Here is a 22,479-nt window from a genome sequence, read left to right as displayed (position 1 = left end):
AAGCGAGAAAACCCAGGATCTCACAGACCGCCAGCAGCCCGAATAGCATCCCGGCTCTCTCCTCCCCTGTCATCCCAACTAACATGGCGCGGCAGAGCGTAGGTAGAACCGAGCCCAGTGCCGACGCGGCTAGGCCTGCAATGATGAAGGCTTCCTTTGTTACCATCATCATGCAGAGGCAGCCAGCTAAGAATAGCAACGAGCTCGCGCGAGCTAGAATTGAGCATCTGCGATGAGTTGACGAACGTGTGAGTTTGCTCCAGAAACATGTGATGACGGGTAGTAGTATGCATAGTGTGAGAAGTGTGACCAAGCTTCGCAAAGATACAATAAGTATAGAACGGTTGAGTGACCAGTTGAACTGTATGGGCATTAGGCGAATGGCGATATCAGTCTGCACTGTTGCTAGTGGTATTGTCATGACAGCACCAGGGATAAGCCAGAGGAGAGGCCTAGAGAACATCGACTTAAAAGTGACCATGACGGATGTTCTCTTGGGAGGCTCCAGGCTCAACATGTTCGACTCTAGGCAATAGTCATACGGCCCAACGCTTACCTCCTCTCGAGGCTGCTTTAGTTTGAGTGTCTCTGGTGTCAAGCTCACTAGGATGATGCCGCCTCCGAGTACCAAGCCCAAGGACAAGAATAGTGGCATCCATACAGACGACCGAACCAGCTCTCCTGATAGCATAGGGCCTACGAGCTGAGCAGCAAGTACAGAGGCCACAACCCACTGAAACCACGATGATCTAGGAAGACTCGTCAGCAAATTGGTTTATCTCACCCTCTGAATTCAAGCTTGCCTCTTGGATTCGGGTACCGTGTCCGCAATGATAGCAAATACCATGGCCTCAGCAACGCTTCGACCTCCACCAAAGAGAAGTGCGACACCGACACACCAAATTGCTTCGAGTGGGATCATGTCTGATTTCCAGCATACGAACATGGCGTATGACTCTGAGAGTATCATGCTGAAGATACTTGCACCCAGTACAGGAAGTCGGCCGATTCGATCTGAGAGAACACCCAAGGGGAACGCAACTAGGGTAGCTGCAGTTTTGTCGTAAGTCTTACAAACAACCCTAACAAGTAAATGTATGAGATGTGATGGAAACATACCCGAAATAGTGGCGGATATTTGCATCCCCATCATGATGAAGTTAAGTCGTTGCTGGACCGGCTCATCCCGACATTTCTCTTCTGGAAGAAGCTCAGGGCTATCGACTCGATGGACATGCTCACATACAATATCTTGCATGAGCTTGATGGACGGTAGGTCACTTACCGAAAGACCAAGTTGTATGACAAAGAGGCTAGCTGAGAGAAAAGGGAGTAAGTAGTCCCTCGGCATAGCGTAGGGGCGAGACCACATTGTTTGTTAGAGAAAGGAATGACTTGACAGTTAATTGATTGACTTGTGTGATGTTGGGAGAAATATTCCAGCATGAAAGAAGAAGAAGAAGAAGAAGAAACTTGCTACGGCTGAGATCTTGTGGCCATAAACCTATTATTTGCTTAATTGTTTGCTTAATAGCCATCTTTCAATAGGCACAATAAGAGTTGCCATGAGCGCAAACTCGACACCCTTTGCCAGTGGCAGGATGTTACAGTCGCCACGAAACATCTAGGAATGTGCTTTCACTTTCAAGCACGGACATAATCATCCCAGAGGTTCCCGCTGAAGAAAATCATATTAGAGCTGAATATCACACCCACCTTGATACCCAAGTCGGCATCTATGCCCCTTTCTTTCATGCAGAATTAGCAATAAACTGGCTAAGAACCGAGACTCGATAATAGATAATGATTCAAGCAATCCGTATTTCAACGATTTCTGTCATGTTTCGCAAGTTTCTCCTTTTGTTGATATACAAATCGGTCTCGCAAACTCAGCGGCACGAGTTGTGAAGCCGAGATTGTTACTGGCGAGGAACAATCACCGGGGCCTGACGAAGCGGTTACCCAAATAAGTAGCTATATGACATATTTGAGCGGAGTCATGTGTAGATCACAAGTATTGTCTCATCACCATTCTATTATTTGTCTGGTGCCTGTTAGCATCGCGGATGGAGTCTACAGTAACTCAGCGGTAGCTAAACACGACGAACTCCGAACACCTTGAAGAAACCTAGTGGATCATGTAATGAGACTTCTTTGTTTCTGCAACTTGTGATCGAGTTGGATGAAACCATAGTTGTTCATGATTTCATTCCCTTGTCTTCATTTTGAACAAAGACATTCGGGGACCACCAAATGCCACTAGAGACCGAAACAGTATGAAAATAGAAACACTGGACAATATCCGTAGGCACGCAATAACGTCCCGTCAAGACGTATTAAACATGTTGTTCTGTTGTTCGCTTTGGTGAACAAGTAGCTCTAACCATTCTCCAAAGAGCAGGCCTCAAGACGACGGTACTCGAACACTGGTTGTTCGACAGGTGAATCCGATAAGACAGTGCACTGGATTTACTGGAAAGAACATTCACTTCTTCGATACCTATATATTTGCATTGATCGCGACTTGCCTCACTGCAAGCATTATCATTATAGCCGTGTAATTGTCCTGCCACTCCTTTACCACCACCACAACACTATCCCAGTGAGTATGTGCCCCTCCAAGAGCCCAGTGTCCTGAGGGATCGAAACTCAATGTTCATATAGTTATGTGTCGAGGAGAGAACGTCCAATGCAAGGAGTGCTGCCGACTCAGCAGCCGAATCGTTGAGCTCTGCATCCGCGGCGAGCTGATGGCCACCTGCCCCGAAACCATCATCGAAGGTGTCAGTCTAGAAAAGGAAGTATGTCGCTTATGTAGGTATGGAAATATTAAAGGTAAAGTTGTGATACCCCCTTCAGTGCTCGCACTCTCTAATGAATACGACAGGAACGCTTGGAGGGCTTCCAAAGCGCAACCCATACCGCAGCCATTACATCGGCCTCCGCGCTTGAAGTATCGAAGTGACACTAGTTGCTGTTGTAGCAGTGAGAGCAGAGGGGACTTGTCTTCTTGACCAAGCTCTTTCGGCGACTTGCAGCGGATCAGGCAAACTCTCGATTCAGCAACAGCCAGCTTCATGCCAAGGAGACTGATCACTTGCATGGCTGAACGCGAATCGATAACCATTGGGCTCGACCATATATCTCTGAGGAACATGTCACGGGATAGCGTGTGTTGGTGGTACCCGAAAGAAAGCCTCACTCTTCAGCTTTGAAGAAGCAATGGACTGGCTATGCCACATCACTTGGGGCATCGAGCCCACCATTGGTCAAATAGATATCTCGAGCCCAGTTCGAGTAACCAGAATTAGAGCACAAATATAGACCGTGTTGTCGGGACTTTCGTCCCACTGCAATACGTGCCATGTATCATTGAGCTACAGCTAGATCTCTGGTCTTTCTAGGATCGTGATCGGCATGATATTGTCTATTTATAACCGATTCCCAACACCACAACTCAAAGGACGCAGCCCTCATTGCAGATCATCCTTATATCAGCTCCCAACACAAGGCAACGCGCATGAGGCGTCAGGCTCATGCTGCTGTAATTAGCACCCACTGGCAGAGCAGGCGGTTGAGCAAACATCGACGCATGGACATGTCCCAGGGAGAGGGTAGGCTATTGCCTGAAGCGCCGGGAACGATGACTAGACTTCGGGCCGAGCTTGAAGAGCCACCTGGTTTTTTAAATCAAGCAGACATGGAGATGGAGATGGTGATGTCAAGGCGTTTCGTCTAAGCTTTGTTCCTGAGGCACGGGCAGACTGGGCTGTAGCCACAAGGTGACCTATGATTAGATCGCTAATACTCAAAGAATATGCTAAAGAAATATATGACAAAGGAGAGACGATGCGCATTGATGAGTATTTGTTGTGTTGTCCGCTGCATAACCCGTTGACTGAAGTTGAGCCGTGAGAAAGGGACTGAGTAACAGCAAGTAATGAGATGCCTGAACCGTACTCTTGTCGCTCCAGCAAGCAGTCAAACGAAGTACATGGGACCTGGTGTTCTGCAGCAACGCGTAGACTACAGTACTCATCTCGTCGAGATTGGATCCATATTCCGACGGTACCCTCAAGACGCCAATTGAGAACGTAGCCCGCCTTATACAAAAAAGTGGCTGGATAACTTGAGCTGACAAGCTGCAGGGGATGAATTTAGCGCACTGAGACAGATCGGAGAGTGACTAAGTGAGTCTCGAGATAGGCAATGTCTAAAACATTTGCAAGCACCAGGCTTGTTAGGTTTCTTTGTTGACGTCGATCCTCTTTTTTCATTGTTTCTGTCGTACCTATACCGTGCACCCGGGAGCCATTGTACGGCCCTCTTCTCCGCTCAGTCCCGGCACGTAGGAAAATGTCCGACCTTTTTCTGTTGCTGTCACGCAGATTATTAGCCAGTGTATGTTACATACTGTAGCATCGCAGACTGACCTCGTCTTAGTGCTAGTCAGCCTTTTGGAGGGGCAAAATGTGACAGCCAGCCAACCTGATGGATCCGGGGCTCCGAGACCTGTCCCGTTGGTTCGGGCCCGATTTTGACTTTATGATAGCGTCTATACCTGAGGCGAGAGGGAGCTCTTATCCGGTAAACTTTACAGAGATGGGATCTTGAACGTTCTAAGTCTATATATTTTGTTGCTGTTGTTGACGGGTTACAGTAGGACCTGCAAGTTGCCCTTCCAGTGTGGTGTGGTATCGGGTGTAGTGATACCATGACGGGTAGCGACTTTGGATAATTTCCTGGGCCATCCCGCACGGTCACACGTAGCGGAGGGCATTCTTATTGGGTTGGTGTCGAGCTGAGCTGAGCTGAAGTGAAGTGAAGTGAGTGGATGGACAGAAGCTGGCCCTGAGAATTGAGTCTTGAATTGTGAGTGTAATAACCACTAACATGGTCATCGTCCACGTTTATCGCAACTGCTCGTTCGGGCCAGGGGAATACTATGCAACTAACTCGTTTGATTTTATCAGGAGAGGATCTGATGGGTCTAGGTGGCCCAGGTGGTTTATTACTGGAATCACTCATGGATCATTGACGGATGGATATCCAGTCACAATCTGTACTGGTTCATCATGATCGTACATACAGTAGTGTCGATCAGCTACGAAACACGTGGAGAGCATAGACTGCTGATCATTGTACGGATTAACCGGTTCACACAATGGATCATGGGTAATGTCGTTATCTCGCCTCGGAGGAAAGTTACCTCCTGAGACGAGAGCGACTTGGATGGTAGGTCCCATGCTTGGTTCGTTCACGATCCATTGTGATATCCCGAGTAGAACAAAAGAGCCAGCGCCAGCATTCCATTGACCCGCGTGGCTTGTGGAGCTTTCTCAGTTCACGGACCAAAGCATCAACCATCTGATTTGTGGTGGCTGCCACACCTACGCCATATGTAGCTATTAGTCTGGACAGGGATGATTAAGTGGTCTTGTCTTTGGCCTGGCCTGGCCTGGCTCGTCTAACAACACACGGGTCTCTTTTTCTGTCTCTAACGTTGCTGATAATGACAAAAGCTGAGTCTGTCCGTGCGAGGTCGTGTATGTGTGTAATTATGGGATGGTGATAATGATATTTGCTGTTTCTATTCGGCAAATGACATGTAACAAGTCAATTACGACTGAGTTTTATGGCATGGTTATATGAAACAGATCCGATGTAACATATATCCACGTCTCAGCGAAACAGAGTCTCGAAAGAAGCAATCTGGGACGATAAAGACGTTCATGTGTTTCAACGGCTAAAAGCAAGCAGGCAGGCGAGCAAGGTTATCTGTGACTGTGCCGGTAGCTATAATGGGAACAGACTATAGTAGAGAGTACAGTCTGGCATATGTATCATAGAAGCCTAGCAGCAGCGATACGAAAAGTGCCTGACGATCCCATACAGAAATCAAGAACATTAGACTCTTATTATACTCACTCGCACGGTACGCTCATTCTTCGAAGCAGGCTCTTGCAGCTTCAAGATATCGGCCAACAGTATCTGGCCGCTAACGTTGGCATCTCTGTCATGGAAGCGCATGCAGGTAATTAGGTATTTTGACCCAACCCAATAACAAATCCAAGCTACTGTTCCACGATGGACGATGGCCTATACTAGTCATGATAAGAGGAGCCCTGGAACCGCAGAAAGACGGTCTTGCCGAGCTAGGGGGGGAAATAAAAAACAACCCCTCGATGGGTGGAACACCAGCGAATTTTGGTGCATTTGGGGTCATTTAATATTTCCCCCCAAGGGCCGAGCAACCACGAGGAGGCTTAGAAGCTAGCCGCATGCTAGTAATGAATATCGCGGAGAAGCTATGAACCTGACTAGGCTTGAAGATATCACGATCAAAGGAGGTTTTGGCCACAGCCCATGTATGTGGTGATGTGAGTAGGTAAAGAGAGGCTGGCCATACCTTTCATTCATTCCATCCGTGTCCGTCTACCCATTAATCGCAGTGGCACAGTGTGTTCTAGGCGACTTCTAGTAACTCTTCCACGTAACGTTAATTAATCCAATGCACGACACGATACATAGCGAACCCAGCGAACTCCTGAAGAACACCATCACAACCCCTATCCCAATCAAATCCCGACTCCGCTCCAGCTCCGTCGACCCTCAAAAAAAGAAGAGTCCCTGACTCAAACCCTTGCGATACTGGCAGGGCCCTTGTCCGCTTGTCCAGGAACGGTGGATATAGTGGAGTTGCGTCCAGACTCTCTGTCCAGTAGCAGCCTAACCTCCAGCTGCCATCCCAGCCCCGTCCACCCCGGCCGCTTCTGTGGAAACATCCCATCGGCATCCATATCCACATTCATTCACCATCATCAATCTGTCCGAGGGGCTAGACCCTTTCGAGACTTGGTCGCAAATCCTATTACTCCAGTAGGCAGTTGCTGCGCTGCGACCTCTGATACAGCGTGCAGCACCGCGACAGCAGAGACAGTGAGTGTCCTAGCAGTACCTTCACCATAGCGCTACCTTGTATTGTCGATCCTGTACCTCAGGGTCCCGTCCCCGGAACAAGGTCTACCTGGCTCATCTTGCCGAATCTCTAACGCCAGAGCCAGAACAGAAGCCTTCCAGTCCGTACCCAGGCTTGCCTGTTCTGGGTCCAGGGGCTGCATACAATTACAATCCGCCGGCTGAATGAGACCCTTAGCAGCAGCCAAATCCGCGAGTTTGACCTGGCCTGACCTGACCTGAACTCAACTCAACTCAACTCAAATCAAATCTACTGAGCAAACAGGACAGGACAGGAGAGGAGGACCGAGACCTGATCGGCACGCCTCGTTCCTCCAACCTACCTTTTTTTCCTTTCTCACGTCGACTTCAACCTCTCTTTTGTTTATCTTTCAAACTTTGGACAGTCCCTCGTGGACTACTTTTTGACATTGCTTGCTTTTGCGACATTGCGATAATCCACCCACCTGGCATCGCCACTGGTCTTCCTGCTATACTGCAAGGTATGTCTATTATTACACCCATTCCTCATTTCCCAAGGCACAGTCAAGGTTTCTGCTGTCGAACTGCAATTGAATTGGTGCTGTCGGTCGGCTCGCGACGCCTGGCGCACCCGTGTCCGTCAGCTATTGTCTCGTCAGTGGTCGACTCGTTGTACAACCTGCGACTTGTGATACACAAAAAGCAACTCTCCGTCCCTACTTTCCGCCCAGTTCCGTACTTCAGATTGCAATACCATTGCAGCTGTCAATTAACAGAAATCAGGTTCACTCATCGACCAAGTACATTGCCGTTCAGCCACCTCGAATTGCGCTCCTCGACATTTCGCGCGTTGGCAGAACAGAACAAGAGCCGGGGCCACAATCCTAATTCTGTGCCCGTCCGAATTTATTTCGGCTCGCCTCGTACAAGGCAAACGAAACTTCCGGTCAGCGACCACTTCCCTGTCCCCGACGCATTGTTTGGGAGACCTTTGCAGGTCTACCCCCGATATATATAGATCGCAGCCATGGCGACCTCACACGGCGACCTGGCCATGTCGCGGCCTACCTCCGGCATCATCTCTCCCCGCGACGTGAGATCTAGGACACAGAGTATCTCTAGCGATCGACCTTCAACAATTGCCCACAGCCTCATGTCGCCGCCACTCGCTGTATCACCCTCAGCGGCCTTCATCGCTGCTTCGGCCGCTTCTCAGATCGTTACAAACGACCACGATAGTCATGCTGATACCTGGTACGATCAGCACGGTATTGAGCCAGCCAGCGACCCTGCGCTCGTCTCGGGAGAAGCGCTACAGCTTGTCAACAATTTTCTTGATCAGCTGCTTTTCAACTTCCTCTCCAAATCCCAAGCTACTACTCTGGCCAACTTAAGACCTGCCGTTTCGGAGGTGTTAAAACCTAAGCTTGCGAAAGATGCCGTCAATAATGCCGATGAGGAGTTACGTGAATACTTGGGTGACGGTGATGAGGAAGATTATGTGCCGCCAACTGGCGACAAGGCGCGTGACTGGGACCTGGAATTGGTTTGGAAGCGTACCCGTCTTAGGTGCATGGTCTACTCTTCCCTAGGCGATATGGAAGAGGAAGACGAGGACCTCTACATGGAACAGGAGAATCTCGAGCTAGGTGCCCACGAGTCTGTCTCCGACGTCATTTCACCAGCTGTTGCAATCTTCCTGACCTCTGTTCTGGAGTACATGGGCGAGCTCACCCTTACTGTCGCGGGACAAGCCGCATACCACAGATTGCGGGCTAAATACCAGAAGGAGATCAATGAAGGGACCCGAAACCCAGTCGATGTCGCCGACCGCATTGTAGTCGAAGAGCAAGACATGGAGAGGGTGGCTCTTGACCGAACACTCGGGCGATTGTGGAGGGGCTGGAAGAAGCGGATACGGTCACCTGTGATCGATCTAAATGGCCGCCCCTTTTCAAGGGCGTCTAATGGCCATTTGAGACAAGACAGTGTGTTCACTGATTCGCCCGTTTTAAGTCGGGTCCCAACCCGTGATGCAGAAGCGGAGGCACAAGCTGAAGCTGTTGATCCAGCTCAAGTCGCGCTTCCTATTGGAAGTAATGATGTGGATGAAATCGAGATCCCTGGTCTGGCCTACAATAGCGATGATGAAGACGAGGGATTGGAGGCAGAGGAGGAAGTTGGAGGGCGCCGACCTAAGAGTTTGTTGATCCTGCCCCTGGGAATTATTCAAGGCCTTCCTACCCCAACCTTGTCGCAACCCAATACTCCCGACTTCGCTGGTCGCAAGCGTTCAAACTCTCTTCCAACACCCGGTGCATCACCATATCGTGCTGCTGCTAAGCGATCGAAGGAGAAGGATGCTGTACTGGTCAAGGCTAGTGTCGTTGAGGAAAAACAAGAGCCTGTCGAAGAAGCCAAGACCGAGCAAACCAGCAGCGAGGAAACCCGGGATGTTAAGGAGATAGATGGAAGCAAGCCTAAAGACGAGCTTGTTCCGGAGCCAGTGGCTCCCAAGAGCAAGCGGCTGTCTAAGATTATAACAAGCCGCATTCAGTCAAGACAGGAGATCGCAGACGAGGATCCGACTTACGAGAAGGCAGAGATCCTGACATCAGCCCGAGTGTCAGTAGCTGGCAGCTCTTCGCCGGCCCTGTCTGATACTGGTGGTCCGTTCCCACTAAGGAGATCATCAAGCGTGCACTCAGCGCGCATCATCGATGTAGCTGGTCCCAAGAGCCCCAGCGGGTCGCGCTCACCCTCAGCTGATGCTGCGGACCGTATCCGTCGGGCGAGTCTAACCATACCTCCAAGTAGTGGTCTCTCCAATGGTGTCAGCGCAGTTGATGCGCAGGCTCAGAACTCCCCTGCAACCTCAACTCGCCCAGGTCCAAAAAGTCGCTCTCCAGTTGATGCCATGCGAGGTTCTGTGCCAGGTGCTGCAACAATCTCTGAGTTTGATGAGGAGATGGATCGCAATAGAACCAGAGAGCAGAGGCCTCACAAGTATATTGCTTATCAGCCTTCCACGCCAACAGTTCCAGAGGCTGCCTCTCCCACCGAGGCCAAACGACCTCAAACTATTGTTGGATCTCCACATCACTCACCTTTTCTTCAACAATCTTCATCCAGTACCAAGGTGGTATCCACGCGCCCTACAAGCACCTCTGAAACCGTCCCCGAGAAGTCTGCCGAAGTTTTACGAAAGCCGGCAGGCTACTCAAACCGACATGCTGCACGAAATGACAAGGTACCTACTTCTCCCACTCACAGTATTGGCATGGTATCCATAGAGCGATCAAGGACAAGGGACTCGGACGAAGATGGAGGCAACGCGCAGACCCCTCGGCCTACTCACACTTCAGGCTCATCAGCCTCCTCAGGAACAAGTCGACTTAAAGCTGTTCGAACTTCCGAGGACAATGGAAGCCGTTCAGCCATGGCCCGTAACTTTGAAGAGCTTATCCAGAGCAACCAAACCATCACATATACGCTGACGCCTGAGAATATGCGCAACATGGATGTGAGTAAAATACGCATTGCCGAAAGGGAACGGATCTAACGATGACGATAGCACAAGCAGTCACTTGACAATTCGGTGTTTAAGGGATCCATCAAGAACGATGACACTCGTGCTCACAACCGTTCCAGGTCTTCTTCTGCGGCAACCGACATGAAGAGGGCATCTCCCCATCACCGGGTTGGTGACGATAGAATGAAGCCCTTGCCTTCTCCTAACCCGAACAGACCACGTATGTCTGCTGCCCCAAGAGACGCTCGGGTTCCCAGCGAATCTACTGCGGATTTTGCAGAATTTATCAAATCTACTGGTCCCGCAGGAGACAGCCGTCCTATGCAACTTCGAAATGTGAGCAGCCCAAATACCCCCGGCAAGACCAGCCTCGATAGTCGTCGTGTTTCATCGGCAAGCAATCGAAATCGATATATGCCCCGTGATGCTGTGGTCGAGTCCCGTAGTGGCAGCTCGGATCTAATCGACTTTATCCGACAGGGACCCCCAGGCGCAAATAGCAACCGTATACCTCACAATATCGCACCTTGGGATACAACCGGTGCTGAAGAACCAGCAGGTGGTAAGGCCGTAGACGCCAACATTCCCGATATCCGATACAGCCAGGCTTCGACTCATGGCACCGAGTCATCAATGCCTTCGATTCACTCATCTATTAACTCCAACACGGCCCTTTTGAAGAACAAAGGACAGCCTGCTCCAACGAGTAAGATGTTTGATGAAGATGATATGATGCCTAAACGCAAGACTCGACGTGTCAAGGACCCCTACGCCATTGACTTTAGCGACGACGAGGATGACGAAGTCTTGCTTGCAACGCCAAAGCCTCCTGCTAAGAAGGAGGAGAGCTTGGCGGAGTTTCTCATGAACTATGAGCCTCCACCGGAGCCTGTCACGACACCGATCTCACAAAAGATACCAAAGAAGAAAGCGAGTGCACCCAGCCTGATTGGGAGATTCACTCGCAAGGAGAGCAATAACTCTAACACTGCACCTGTATCACCCAAAGGCAACGACACTCGATCTCTTAGTAGCCGTGCTGGTTTCAGGAATTATATTCCCATCCAGGTCAACGTCCCATCGGGATATGACAAATATGGGATGCCCACTGGTGAGAACTCATCTCGCCCTTCACAGCCTGCCTCATCAGCTTCCTCTGGACGCCGTGTTCCCATGAAGAAGTTTGAGCCTCGAGATGCAGTATCGAACGTTTCACGTACCTCGGATTTGGCAGCGTTCCTGCGCACTTCAGAGCCTCCGCCAGAGCCTGTGATGGCCCCTCCACCTCCCAAGGAGGAGAGCAGCAGTAGTCTATCGAAGATGTTCAGTCGCCGAAAGAAGTAATCGATGACAACACATGTTGTCTATGCTTACGACCTGATTTATTCTTTTGCCGTCACTTTTTGCGGGGGTGGGGGGGATGTTCTAGACGAGGATCTATACGCTCATGAGTTCATGTACTTCTTAATCTTTATTACTGGATGTCGAATTGGGATCTGGAGTCTCAGGACCTGGGTCCAAAACGCGGTTCATACCGTCCATGGGCGGATCTTTAGTTTGGCCTTTTCATTCTTGTCATAGGGGCATCAGCATGCATTTTGATGTGTCTTCTGTATGTCTCAGGAATGGTTTTCGTGTCTTGTTGTCGGTCGACGCGCAGAAGAGAGACTGCATGGAGTTTCTCTGGTGAGGGTGAACATGTACAAAGAAGATGTATGGGGTGAATACGCTTCAAATTCTTGCACTTTTGACTCTACGGGACGTGTCTACACATATTCGAAGCATGTATTACACTATCAACCCTCAATTTCGAAGTTACAGTCACAACAAGTATCTGTTAATACCAGACGATGATGAACCATGATATGACGTATCATATCCTAGAACCCTCGGAGTGTGCTAGCTCCCATAAGCATAACCGAAAGACAGCTGAGTCGACCGCCCCAAGTCGACATTTGCGTATGTTGTGACATAGACCGAACGAAGAATACATTGCGACGACTTGGCTGGCATATAGTGTTGCGATGTCCCTCATTTTGCTTGCCTCATCTTTACGATTCGTAGATTTGAAAGCGGAAGATGTGTGTGTGGTTAGAGTCGAGCTAGGATCCCTACAGTTCAAGCTCTGGTAGAAATTACTGGCCACTAAGCTACCTCAGTAGTTACCTATCACATTGGAATTTACAATCATATGTCAAGTGACAAAGTCGGATCTAGCTTCGCGGCATTGACGGACGCAGTCGCCTTGTCGAGGCTGGGGGTTGGCTTCAGGCGAACCATCCATCAGACGGGAGGCTGAGGCTCTTCATTCTAACGCCCCCAATGACTTGTAAAAGGGTTGCATGAAACTGTCAGAAGAACTCATACGTCAATCCTTAGTCTTTAGTGAGCTGCCGTGTCACTCAAGCTGGCTGGCATTGTTTGTACCTGGGCCTAGCATATGAGGTTGCGTTGCCTGAACCCGCCTCTCCATGAAACTGGGTGTGTACACAAGATTTACATATATACATTTATGAACGAATCGCCTGCATATGACATGATTGTCTTGGACCGTCTTGTTTTCTTGCCGAGAATTCACTGCATCACTGTGGCTTCATGTATAATCCCGGGAGGTTCTATTATCACTGACTATAGCATCTCATATTTGTAGAAATGTGTTGCTCCAAGACGATCCCTGACAGACCGGGCTATGGAAGGCCTCAAGGTCACGCAACAGGACTGAGGCCTCTTCCACACACATACACGCACACACGCACACGAATTCATCGCCAAGGGCATGGATATGAGAGATCGAAACCATGTGCATTCCCGTTTCCCATACTCATCGTCTGGTAAAGCGAGGGGCGCGACCTCACAAAGTTGGCAAATGCGTTGGGATCACCCTTTCCTGGCGATGCAGACTCACCAAAATCCTGGTTTGATGACCATAGTATGCCTCTCTGTCCGCTGCTTGTTTCCGGATGGCCAGAGGCATCGAGATGGCCATCTGCGCCTTGAGTCTGTGTTGCATAATTCGGAAAGCCATTAAGAACATATTCTGGGTCGAACGAAATGAGGACGATGGGCCTCAATTGTCCGTAGGCCATATGAGTTGGTGAATACACCAAGACTCGCTCATCCATAGACCATTCGATCCCTTGAATGGGCTGGACGGGGTTGACAACGCCTTGGAGCTGAGCCGAGCCATTATGATAGTGGCCTGTTTCTTGGTCTCGTGGCCATATATTGACCGACGGTTCTCGTTTCTTGGACTGTACTCTGAGCTGCATCATCGAGTCAGGACTGTAAGCCTCAGAAACAAGGTCGATGAAAGCATCGCAGGATGGGTTGTATGAACGCACAAAGCATTCTTGGAGGGTGTATGTTTTGGCATCAGATGGGCCGTCACCAATGTGGATCGTCTCACTCGATCGTTCTTCAATATGGTTCTCACTGATCCATTCATCGTCTTCGAGGCTGTCCACGGTCGACTCTGGCGGAGTGGGAAGAGAAGGCTCTGGCTGAGGGGCTTCTTCTTGTTTATCAAAGTGTAGCTCCTTTTTGTAGCACGTCCTCTGGCTGCCTGCATTTCCCGGGAACCACTCCTTTCGAGTCTCGACAATGAAGAGGTTCCCTGTTTTCTCGTCTTTAGTGAGCTGTAGCGAAGTCCACCGCTCGTCTACTGCGCCCTCTGAGTCATGAAGACGCCATAGGTTGCGCATGGGAGGCTTCTCGCAACTTTCGTGGACTGCATTGTCCACGGGGAACCTCACAACTTGGTAGAAGTTATTGCGCATTCCATCATCGGCTTCTGTTCTGAACGTGTTCGAAACACAGTAAAACTGACTATCGATTATTTCAAAGCAGACGTCAGACCCTATACTCTCCCCGTCAAGGTCCCATAGAAACAGCTGCGAATCAGCCCACTTGCGAGTCTGGAGATTGAGGCAGTGAATGCCCCATCTGTAGCTGCCGTCTGGCGTGGCATGTGATTTTGAACCCCAGAACAGATAATTCTTGTCATTGCGTACAAATAGCGGGTGTCTTGAACACGGCCTTTGTACCACAACCCATGTGGGAGATTCTCTGAGCTCGAAGATGACAAGCCAACTGCTGGTGGTTGAGTCTTGGAGAATTTGAGTGGCAAGACATGATAAGACGCCCTCGGCGTAGTAAAGGGGTTCAAAGGTGTGCGGCCTTTGACAGTCGTAGTCTCTTACTGCGAGCTTGAGAAGTAGCGGAACATCGACTATCCTTTCAGACGTGAACTTTTTGTCGAGCGTGCTGAGGACGCGGAGATGGTTGCTATTAACAGTGTAGCACAAGTGCCCATTCGTATAAATGAAACGATCTGCCATGGCAACTATAGCAACCATCCATGGTTCCGCTGCCTGGACAGCTCTTCGCCGCTTAGCAAGCTTACGGAATGACCTTGGGAAGTCCTTGGTCGACTGCGCCTCCTGAGCCTCTGCGGAATACGGTGCCTTCTGAGATGTTGTCAGCGGGGACTACCTCACCAAAGACAAGAGGCTGGAACGAACCAAGAGTGCAAGACGACACATTCGTCTATCGTAGAGAATGTAGGTCAAGGATTTGCAGGACAGAGCCAAGTTGAACACATCCTCAACGTTGAGCAACTCAACAAGAAGAGAAACAATCTCGACAGGTAGTTTGAGAATGCTCATGGCGACGCTGCGAGGAGAGAGCGAGGAGACAAGATCCTGTTGAGCGGCGTGTGTTCATGTTCACAAGCGACAAGATATACCGAGATGTATACGGGATACGACGCTATTCGCAGTGCCCCGGTAGTTATTAAGTCCCTCATTACAGGAGAAGAGGGGAGCAGAGCCGCAAGAGCCCTCGAGTTCCGAGTCGCGATTCACAGCCTTATCACGGGTCCAAGGAGCCTACCCCTGCTTAGAGGAATGCCAACGAATTCTTGGACGCCCCATGTCTCTGCTCTCGAATTCGATTAGTCAAAAAAGAGGCAATCATAGCGAGTTGGAAATTCGTGGTTGGTTGGTGTTTGGGTCAAGAGCAAGTTTCGCAGGGATTGAGGCTCTTTTTTTTTTAGCTGACGACCGCTTAGAAGAGTCTAAGCTCGTGTGCTACATCTTTCGAGAATAATGCCATTGCTGTTCGTTTTCTTCTCTTTTTCTCTATTCAGGTCAAGGTGACCAAAGCTTGACCTCGATGTGCAGGTCATCGGCATCACGAGGATATCGAGATGGTGTAGAGTCAAAGTCAGGTTACGCATGTGTCTTCAGGGCCTATCAATAACGTATAAGAGACAAGGCCACAACAGATTGACTTGACCCGTCGTTGCACTAAGCAACTAGTCTCGCGGCGCAGTTGGATTATTCGTCGTACTATCGATGGACAAAGAGGCTCTGCTGGTGTTGTACGGCGGTTCAATTCTAAGAACTAGGTACAGTCGATATTCTACAAGCCTGCCACTCACTACGCGAGGCAAACCCGACAGGTAAGTATATACATATGTACTCCAGTCTTAGGTTGGCTCCAAGCTCAGCTCAACAACAACTCTCATGAATATCATGACTTTACCCTGAAGCAGCTGTTCGTGGCGCGATTGGTATTCAGCTGCGAAATCAGGCTGTGGTACCTGCTGAGTATTGATTGCCCATTCCATGCAGCCAATATTCCAGGATTGGCCAATTACATGACATCTTTCATGTCCTGGCATGCATGTTTTGATGGTGTAGGCCCCCTGTTGAGATCCCTGAGGGGTCAACCCCATTTTTGAGCCTCATTCAACCTCGTCAAAATCTGCTACGCGTGATTCAGTCCTTGACAAAAGCAGGCTCTAGCATACATGTATGTATGCAGTAACTAACTAACATACATGCAGACCCATGCCTCACTAACAACGTTTAGAGTATGCTGCGCGAGTTTAGAGCAATCAAACCATGCTTGTCTGACATCCATGGCTAGATGCTTCCCCCAAGAGGCCGGCGACGTGTATCAATGCCTAGGTATTATTCATACAAGCCGTACAAGCCCGACCCCTCCAATGGCCCACAACTAGAAGCTACGAGGCTATCGTGCACGGATTGGTTGAAAATATAGTAGTATTGTATTATCTGCTTCTACAGACAGCAAAAGCCCTATCCATTAACGCCAGAAATGCCCCATCCTCTTTCTTCCTTGGCCTCAGAGGCTCCTTGCATCTCCAGAAACGAAGGGCCCTTACGTTTCGTTTCCAGGACATCGAGCTGACACCACGGACTGTTATTTCATCTTCACGTCTCAGCTTCTGTGCTTCATCCATGCGCCTCGGCCTTCCCTATATCTACCTTTGACTGATGCTGTTCTCTGAATTATGGATGTCTATTGTAAGCAAGTTTTGGTGGGTTGTTTCGTTTTGTTTCCTGTCCAGGTATAGAAGTAGTGGTAGTCTTATCACGGATTGGATCACCTTCGTGACCAATGCAACGATCACGCTCCTCAGCTGTTGAGCTGAACATAATTGCCTGTTCCCTGTTAGTACCTGATGAGATCTCGACAGCCAACAGTACTCACCTGGGAACTGTCCCTCCTTGCCTTGCAGTCGTCCACTCCACCATTCGTTCTCGTTCTGTGTCCTTGTAACAATCTCGATAACGTCACCAGCTCGGAAACTGAGATCGCCCTCGGCTTGCGCAGCGTAATCGTAAAGAGCCGTTACAGTCTCAACTCCCGGGGCGGTGAGGCGCATGGGTTTGGGCTTGGGCTTAGGAGGCGGTGGCTTCTTCTTGCCAGCGGCGATGGCAGCCAGGCCTGCATTGGCGCCTGTTGGGGGGGTGTACGGCGGAGGAGCGGCACCTTCGTTGGCGGTCGAGGCGGGGCGTTGATAGCCACCAATTTTAGGGCTCGTCACAGTGCTGCTTGACGGTTTGGAACCCTCGCCTCCCTGTGTAAGGAGTGCGGGCTGCTTGGGGCCTTCGAGGGCAGGCTTGGCCCCGTATCGCACAGGTCGCGGGCGACCTGTGGTCTTGAAGCGACAGATGGACAGTGCCTCGGCCTGTTCTTGAATGTCGCCGCGCTTCTCATGGAAAGCATCCTCAATGTCGAGCGTGAGATCGAAATAGCCGATGTCGCAATTTTGCATCTTCTCATGGAGTGTGTAGAAGATGTTGAGCTGCATATAGTAGAACGATTGGAAGAGGGGCTGGATAAATTCGCGCTCGAGCTGGAACAGCTTGGGTAGCTCGTCCTTAAGGAGGTCGTTGAAGTAGTTGAAGTCCTGGGTGGCTTGCTCGACGTCTCCTTCGGCCTTCCACATTGCCTTTTCGTCCTTGGCAGTGCGCTCTTTCTTGTCCTGCAGCTTCTTGAGGGTTGTGCGGTGTCGGTCGTAGTCAAGTCTCTTGTGTTCACGCTTTAGGGCGGTCTTGCGTATCACCTTGATGACGTCGAGCAACTCGTTAGCGGGACGGATAATCCTAGATTCTATCATTTCCAACTCCGGTGCCAACGTCTCTTGCAGGTCCTTGACTACAGCCTCGTATTCTTCGCAAGCACGGATGCCTTCGGGGTTACCCTCAATCTTCATTGAGTCTGGGTCTGACATGCGACCCGAGATGGGCTTGTAGACTTCGGTCATGGCCTTGCTGAACTCGATCTGATGGGAAAGCATGCCATTGATGGACTCGAAGTACTTTTTGGACTCATCGTGGAGCTTCTTGGTCTCAGTCTCGAGTTCCTGGAAACGACGTTCGGCGTCGATGTAGACAGCATCTTTGGTATGCTCGCCGATGTTGAATTTGGACTTGAACTGCTGTGGGGCCTAAGAGCAAGATATATATCAGTATTTGAGATCGTATGTCTCATCATGATGGCGTGTCTCGACTCTTCAACCGCGCGCAAATGGCGTTTTGTGCGCGCGAGACATGCTGGAAATCCAAGCACCATCAAGTGAGGGGCACGGCTTACCCGAGTGAGGCTCTTCTGGAAGCCTTTGAAGCTCATGGCGAGAGCGCGGCGATAGTTGTAAGATTAATTTAGTGATGCCAGGAGTATAGTCGGTGGTGGGAGGAAGAAGAGTGAGTCAGTATCGCGAAAACCCTCAGATCGCGAGGCCGCCAAAGTTAGACGAAAGGGTAACTTATGAAGCTCTCGATTATGACAGGGCAGGACAGCCCAGAACATGACTGAGTGAGTCGTGGAACGGTGACGTCCACTTGTGTGGCTGTGTTTTAGTTTAGCTCCCAGGTTTAAGTTCCCTCACTGGGCCTTTTTTGCTGCCCAGCCCTTCCTATGCCTCGCTGCCAAGCCTGCCGGTTTCCGATTCTGTGGCTATCCAGAGGTTGAAGAAATAATAGGGGCACAGTGGGGGGGGGGGGGGGCCAGGTGACAACGGCGGCAGTTCAAGGACTATTCAGTGCCTACCTAGGTAGCATCGGACTGACATGGAAAATAGGCACGGAGTATATCAAAGTACTTAGATGTGAGTCCGATTCTTGTAATGTGGTTTTGTCTTGAACCATATACCTTTTGAAAGCACCAAGTTGACCGGAGCAGTTATGTAGTACCTGCTAATTCAGAGCTTGAATTTTAGAGGAGGGGATTATAGCCACTGCGTCCACTGCGTCATGGGCGTTGCGTCACTCTTGACAGCTTTCAGGGATCAATCTCTCATTTGGGCCACAGGTCGGATCGAAGGCGTTGCACCTGAGCCATAATTGAAGCCCTTCCATTCTTTTACATACCTAGGTAGGTACGGTACTGCAAGTAGGTACCTAGTTCAGCCTTGGGGAATGGGAAGCCAATGCCCGGAGAGGCACATGCAGAGGATAATATGATACGCTGATGCCTATCGGGTTCGGTGAATTGAAGGTTCAATGAAAACTCCGCCAGGACCGCAATAGGAACAAGTTCTGACTGAGTGTGCTGGGGTTCTTGATGTTGAGGCTCTGAACTGAACCGACAGCCTGCATACCTACCTACTGTAGAAAGCAGACCATACCTGGAAAGACCCTGCAAAGAACGTTGCATTGATTGCCTCCCGTTACTGCTCACATATCGCCACGAAATAATGACTCTTCCATCTTCTCCTCACAACAACGGTCTCGGCTTCTCCTCCGCCGTAACCTAAGACCTAAAGAGCGCACCTTCTGCCGCTCCCCGGCTTTTTCAACCAATGGCCGTGCCGAATCTGCCGGATGCTTATCACCGAGGGCCCCGAGCCGACAAGCTAATGACAAATCTTGGGCCTGGAGCTCAACGCCTCCTCCACCAAAATTCACTTCTTCTCTTCTTCCGCCCACTGGCTTAGTTTGACGTTTCTTCGTCCTTGCAACTGCCAGACATTCAATTCATAATGTCTTCCAATATCGCTTCATGCGCCCTGCGCTCGGCGGGCCGAGTTGGCTTGAGCCCAGCCTCTCGCGTTACTGTAGCTCCTCTGCGAGGTATGGCTCGCGCAGCTGTCGTGGCGAGGCGCACATCACGACGTGGATATGTATCGGAGACCAAGAGGGACAATGCTCAGGTTGAGACGGCTATCAAGCTCGACAAGAAGGCCTTTGCTGACATCCCTCCGCCTGATACTCCTTCCAATGCTAGCGTTAGTCCAATGGCTGGTAAGTGCATCTTGATCCGCTCCGCCTAGTGAGCGAGATTTTTATATATATTGTGGCTAATCATCCCAAATAGAGGTCCTGAAGCAAGCAGCAGTTATGGATGAGGGCCAGCGCCCCATCTATCTCGACATGCAGGCTACAACGCCCGTCGATCCTCGAGTTCTCGATGCAATGATGCCATTCTATGTCGGCGTCTATGGCAACCCCCATTCGCGAACACATGCTTATGGTTGGGAGAGTGAGAAAGCTGTAGAAGATGCGCGTGAGCACGTCGCCAAGCTTATCGGTGCTGATTCCAAGGAGATCATCTTCACCAGCGGTGCCACCGAGAGTAATAACATGAGTATCAAGGGCGTCGCTCGCTTCTTTGGTCGATCTGGTAAGAAGAAGCACATCATCACAACACAAACTGAGCACAAGTGTGTACTCGACAGCTGCCGCCATCTTCAGGATGAGGGCTTCGAGGTCACATATCTCCCTGTTCAGAACAACGGTCTCATCAGAATGGAGGATCTGGAGGCCGCTATCCGACCCGAGACTGCCCTCGTCAGTATCATGACTGTCAACAACGAGATTGGTGTGATCCAGCCTATTGAGCAAATCGGCAAGCTGTGCCGATCGAAGAAGATCTTCTTCCATACTGACGCTGCCCAAGCTGTGGGCAAGATTCCTCTCGACGTCAACGCCATGAACATTGACTTGATGTCAATTTCCTCGCATAAAATTTATGGTCCCAAGGGTATTGGGGCCTGTTATGTCCGAAGGCGACCTAGGGTCAGACTGGACCCTCTTATTACCGGCGGTGGTCAGGAACGAGGTCTCCGAAGTGGAACTCTCGCTCCCTCCCTCGTTGCCGGCTTTGGCGAGGCTTGTCGCATCGCCAAGGAGGAGATGGCTGTAAGTGCTCATAACTTTCTCAACCCTCTCTCTGTACATATGATGAGCTGCTCTACACATGCATGGCTTTCTGAATGGCCCGTGACAAGGCCGGCCGTGTTGATCGAAGCTTCTGTCTGATCTACGATATCTTTCAATCTTGTCTTATTCCCACAACTACGTACATTAGATACTGACCCATTTATAGTACGACACCAAGCGCATTAAATATCTCTCAGATCGTCTGCTCAACGGCCTCTTGTCTATGGAGCACACAACACAGAACGGCGCTGCCGACTCCTTCTACCCCGGTTGCGTCAACGTTTCCTTTGCTTATGTCGAGGGAGAGTCTCTCCTGATGGCCCTTAAGGATATTGCTCTGTCTTCGGGCAGTGCTTGTACCTCGGCCTCACTGGAGCCTAGCTACGTTCTGCGCGCGCTTGGCAACAGTGACGAGAGCGCTCACAGCAGTATCCGATTCGGCATTGGCCGCTTTACCACTGAAGCTGAGATTGACTATGTTCTCAAGGCAGTGCAGGAGCGTGTCACTTTCCTCCGAGAGTTGAGCCCTCTGTGGGAGCTCGTCCAGGAGGGCATCGATTTGAATACCATTCAGTGGAGCCAGCACTAAGCAAGCTGCGATGATGATGATTACCCGTTCACCTAGAGTTCCATGCTCAGTCTTAGTCACTCTGGATGAATCAAGGACGTTAATGACGATGGCCGACTGAAGCGAGACTCAGTTGTGTCTGTATAGCATACTGTAATATCAGAGATACCTCTTTCTTTTACATTCTGAGGACGAAAATAGGGAGCAATTGGCCAAGGGGGTTGCAAATTATGGGATGGATCAAAGGACGATAACAGGCGCCTCTCATTCACATCAAGCACCGGGAACGTGCTTTGCCTGTTGGAAATGAAACAAACAATCGGAGTTGAGTTTGGCTTGAGTTCAAGACTAGAGTCGCACAGAATGAGACACGACCATTCATTATTGCGCATGCCGACCACGTTTTATCTTCTGAAATGGTACCATATGTGACGTGATGTTCAACGAATTTTAGTATTTGACAAAGTGACAGTTGTTACGGGTCTGGCTTGATGAATGTTGATAATCACATCCGTGCTAAACAGCACTTGTGCATGCTGAGGGAGGGCGTGTAAGATGGCCATTGCTTCGAATCTCGATCTCGACACTCCTGCACAAACAGCCGACATCAAGTGATGGGGTTGATCCAATATTATCACGTTACTCAACCACTCCGAAACGTGGATCGCGACTTCCTGGCGTTTGTGGGTGAGTTCCATCTATGGATGTACAGTACCTGCTGCCTTCCTTTGTTGACGTCATACCTACCTAGGAACTAGGTAGGCACCTAAGCTCCTGCCCGCCAACAGCTCCTTCTACCTATGTGCCTCCATGTGCGCGGCGCGTCACTGCAATTCTCGACAAAAATGACATCATTGTACCACTGTAGTTGCCTTGATGAGATATCTTCCTTCGTGATGGACTTCCTTCAAATTACTATAAAGCGTTCTCCTCTCCCGCCTCTCGACTCAACTTGATTCCTTCAT

At 50.1% G+C, this 22,479-nt stretch overlaps 6 protein-coding genes; 2 read left to right on the top strand and 4 right to left on the bottom strand.

Moving 5' to 3' along the window:
* Positions 1-20: 20 nt before the first annotated feature.
* On the bottom strand, positions 21-1,372 carry FFUJ_07402 (uncharacterized protein; the record flags this gene model as incomplete). XM_023577649.1 has 4 exons in its annotated part: positions 21-361; positions 430-733; positions 821-1,050; positions 1,120-1,372. The coding sequence occupies 4 exons, from the start codon at positions 1,370-1,372 to the stop codon at positions 21-23; spliced, it is 1,128 nt and encodes a 375-aa protein (XP_023430682.1).
* Positions 1,373-2,594: 1,222 nt separating this feature from the next.
* FFUJ_07401 (uncharacterized protein) lies at positions 2,595-3,103 on the bottom strand (the record flags this gene model as incomplete). XM_023577648.1 has 2 exons in its annotated part: positions 2,595-2,758; positions 2,851-3,103. The coding sequence occupies 2 exons, from the start codon at positions 3,101-3,103 to the stop codon at positions 2,595-2,597; spliced, it is 417 nt and encodes a 138-aa protein (XP_023430681.1).
* A 4,863-nt stretch (positions 3,104-7,966) lies between these two features.
* Positions 7,967-11,815, top strand: FFUJ_07400 (uncharacterized protein; the record flags this gene model as incomplete). XM_023577647.1 has 2 exons in its annotated part: positions 7,967-10,462; positions 10,514-11,815. The coding sequence occupies 2 exons, from the start codon at positions 7,967-7,969 to the stop codon at positions 11,813-11,815; spliced, it is 3,798 nt and encodes a 1,265-aa protein (XP_023430680.1).
* A 1,418-nt stretch (positions 11,816-13,233) lies between these two features.
* FFUJ_07399 (uncharacterized protein) lies at positions 13,234-15,135 on the bottom strand (the record flags this gene model as incomplete). XM_023577646.1 has 2 exons in its annotated part: positions 13,234-14,937; positions 14,992-15,135. The coding sequence occupies 2 exons, from the start codon at positions 15,133-15,135 to the stop codon at positions 13,234-13,236; spliced, it is 1,848 nt and encodes a 615-aa protein (XP_023430679.1).
* Positions 15,136-16,915: 1,780 nt separating this feature from the next.
* On the bottom strand, positions 16,916-18,415 carry FFUJ_07398 (probable RVS167 protein; the record flags this gene model as incomplete). XM_023577645.1 has 3 exons in its annotated part: positions 16,916-16,941; positions 16,991-18,233; positions 18,380-18,415. 3 exons carry the CDS (start codon positions 18,413-18,415, stop codon positions 16,916-16,918), a joined length of 1,305 nt encoding a protein of 434 aa, XP_023430678.1.
* Positions 18,416-19,766: 1,351 nt separating this feature from the next.
* Positions 19,767-21,535, top strand: FFUJ_07397 (probable Cysteine desulfurase, mitochondrial precursor (tRNA splicing protein SPL1); the record flags this gene model as incomplete). XM_023577644.1 has 3 exons in its annotated part: positions 19,767-20,028; positions 20,102-20,925; positions 21,113-21,535. The coding sequence occupies 3 exons, from the start codon at positions 19,767-19,769 to the stop codon at positions 21,533-21,535; spliced, it is 1,509 nt and encodes a 502-aa protein (XP_023430677.1).
* Positions 21,536-22,479: the final 944 nt, after the last annotated feature.

Source organism: Fusarium fujikuroi, chromosome FFUJ_chr05 (genome assembly GCF_900079805.1).
Source record: "Fusarium fujikuroi IMI 58289 draft genome, chromosome FFUJ_chr05".
In the NCBI taxonomy this organism is placed as follows: domain Eukaryota; kingdom Fungi; phylum Ascomycota; class Sordariomycetes; order Hypocreales; family Nectriaceae; genus Fusarium; species Fusarium fujikuroi.
The sequence above is the reverse complement of the archived record's forward strand: the minus strand, read 5'-3'. Positions and strand labels throughout refer to the sequence as shown.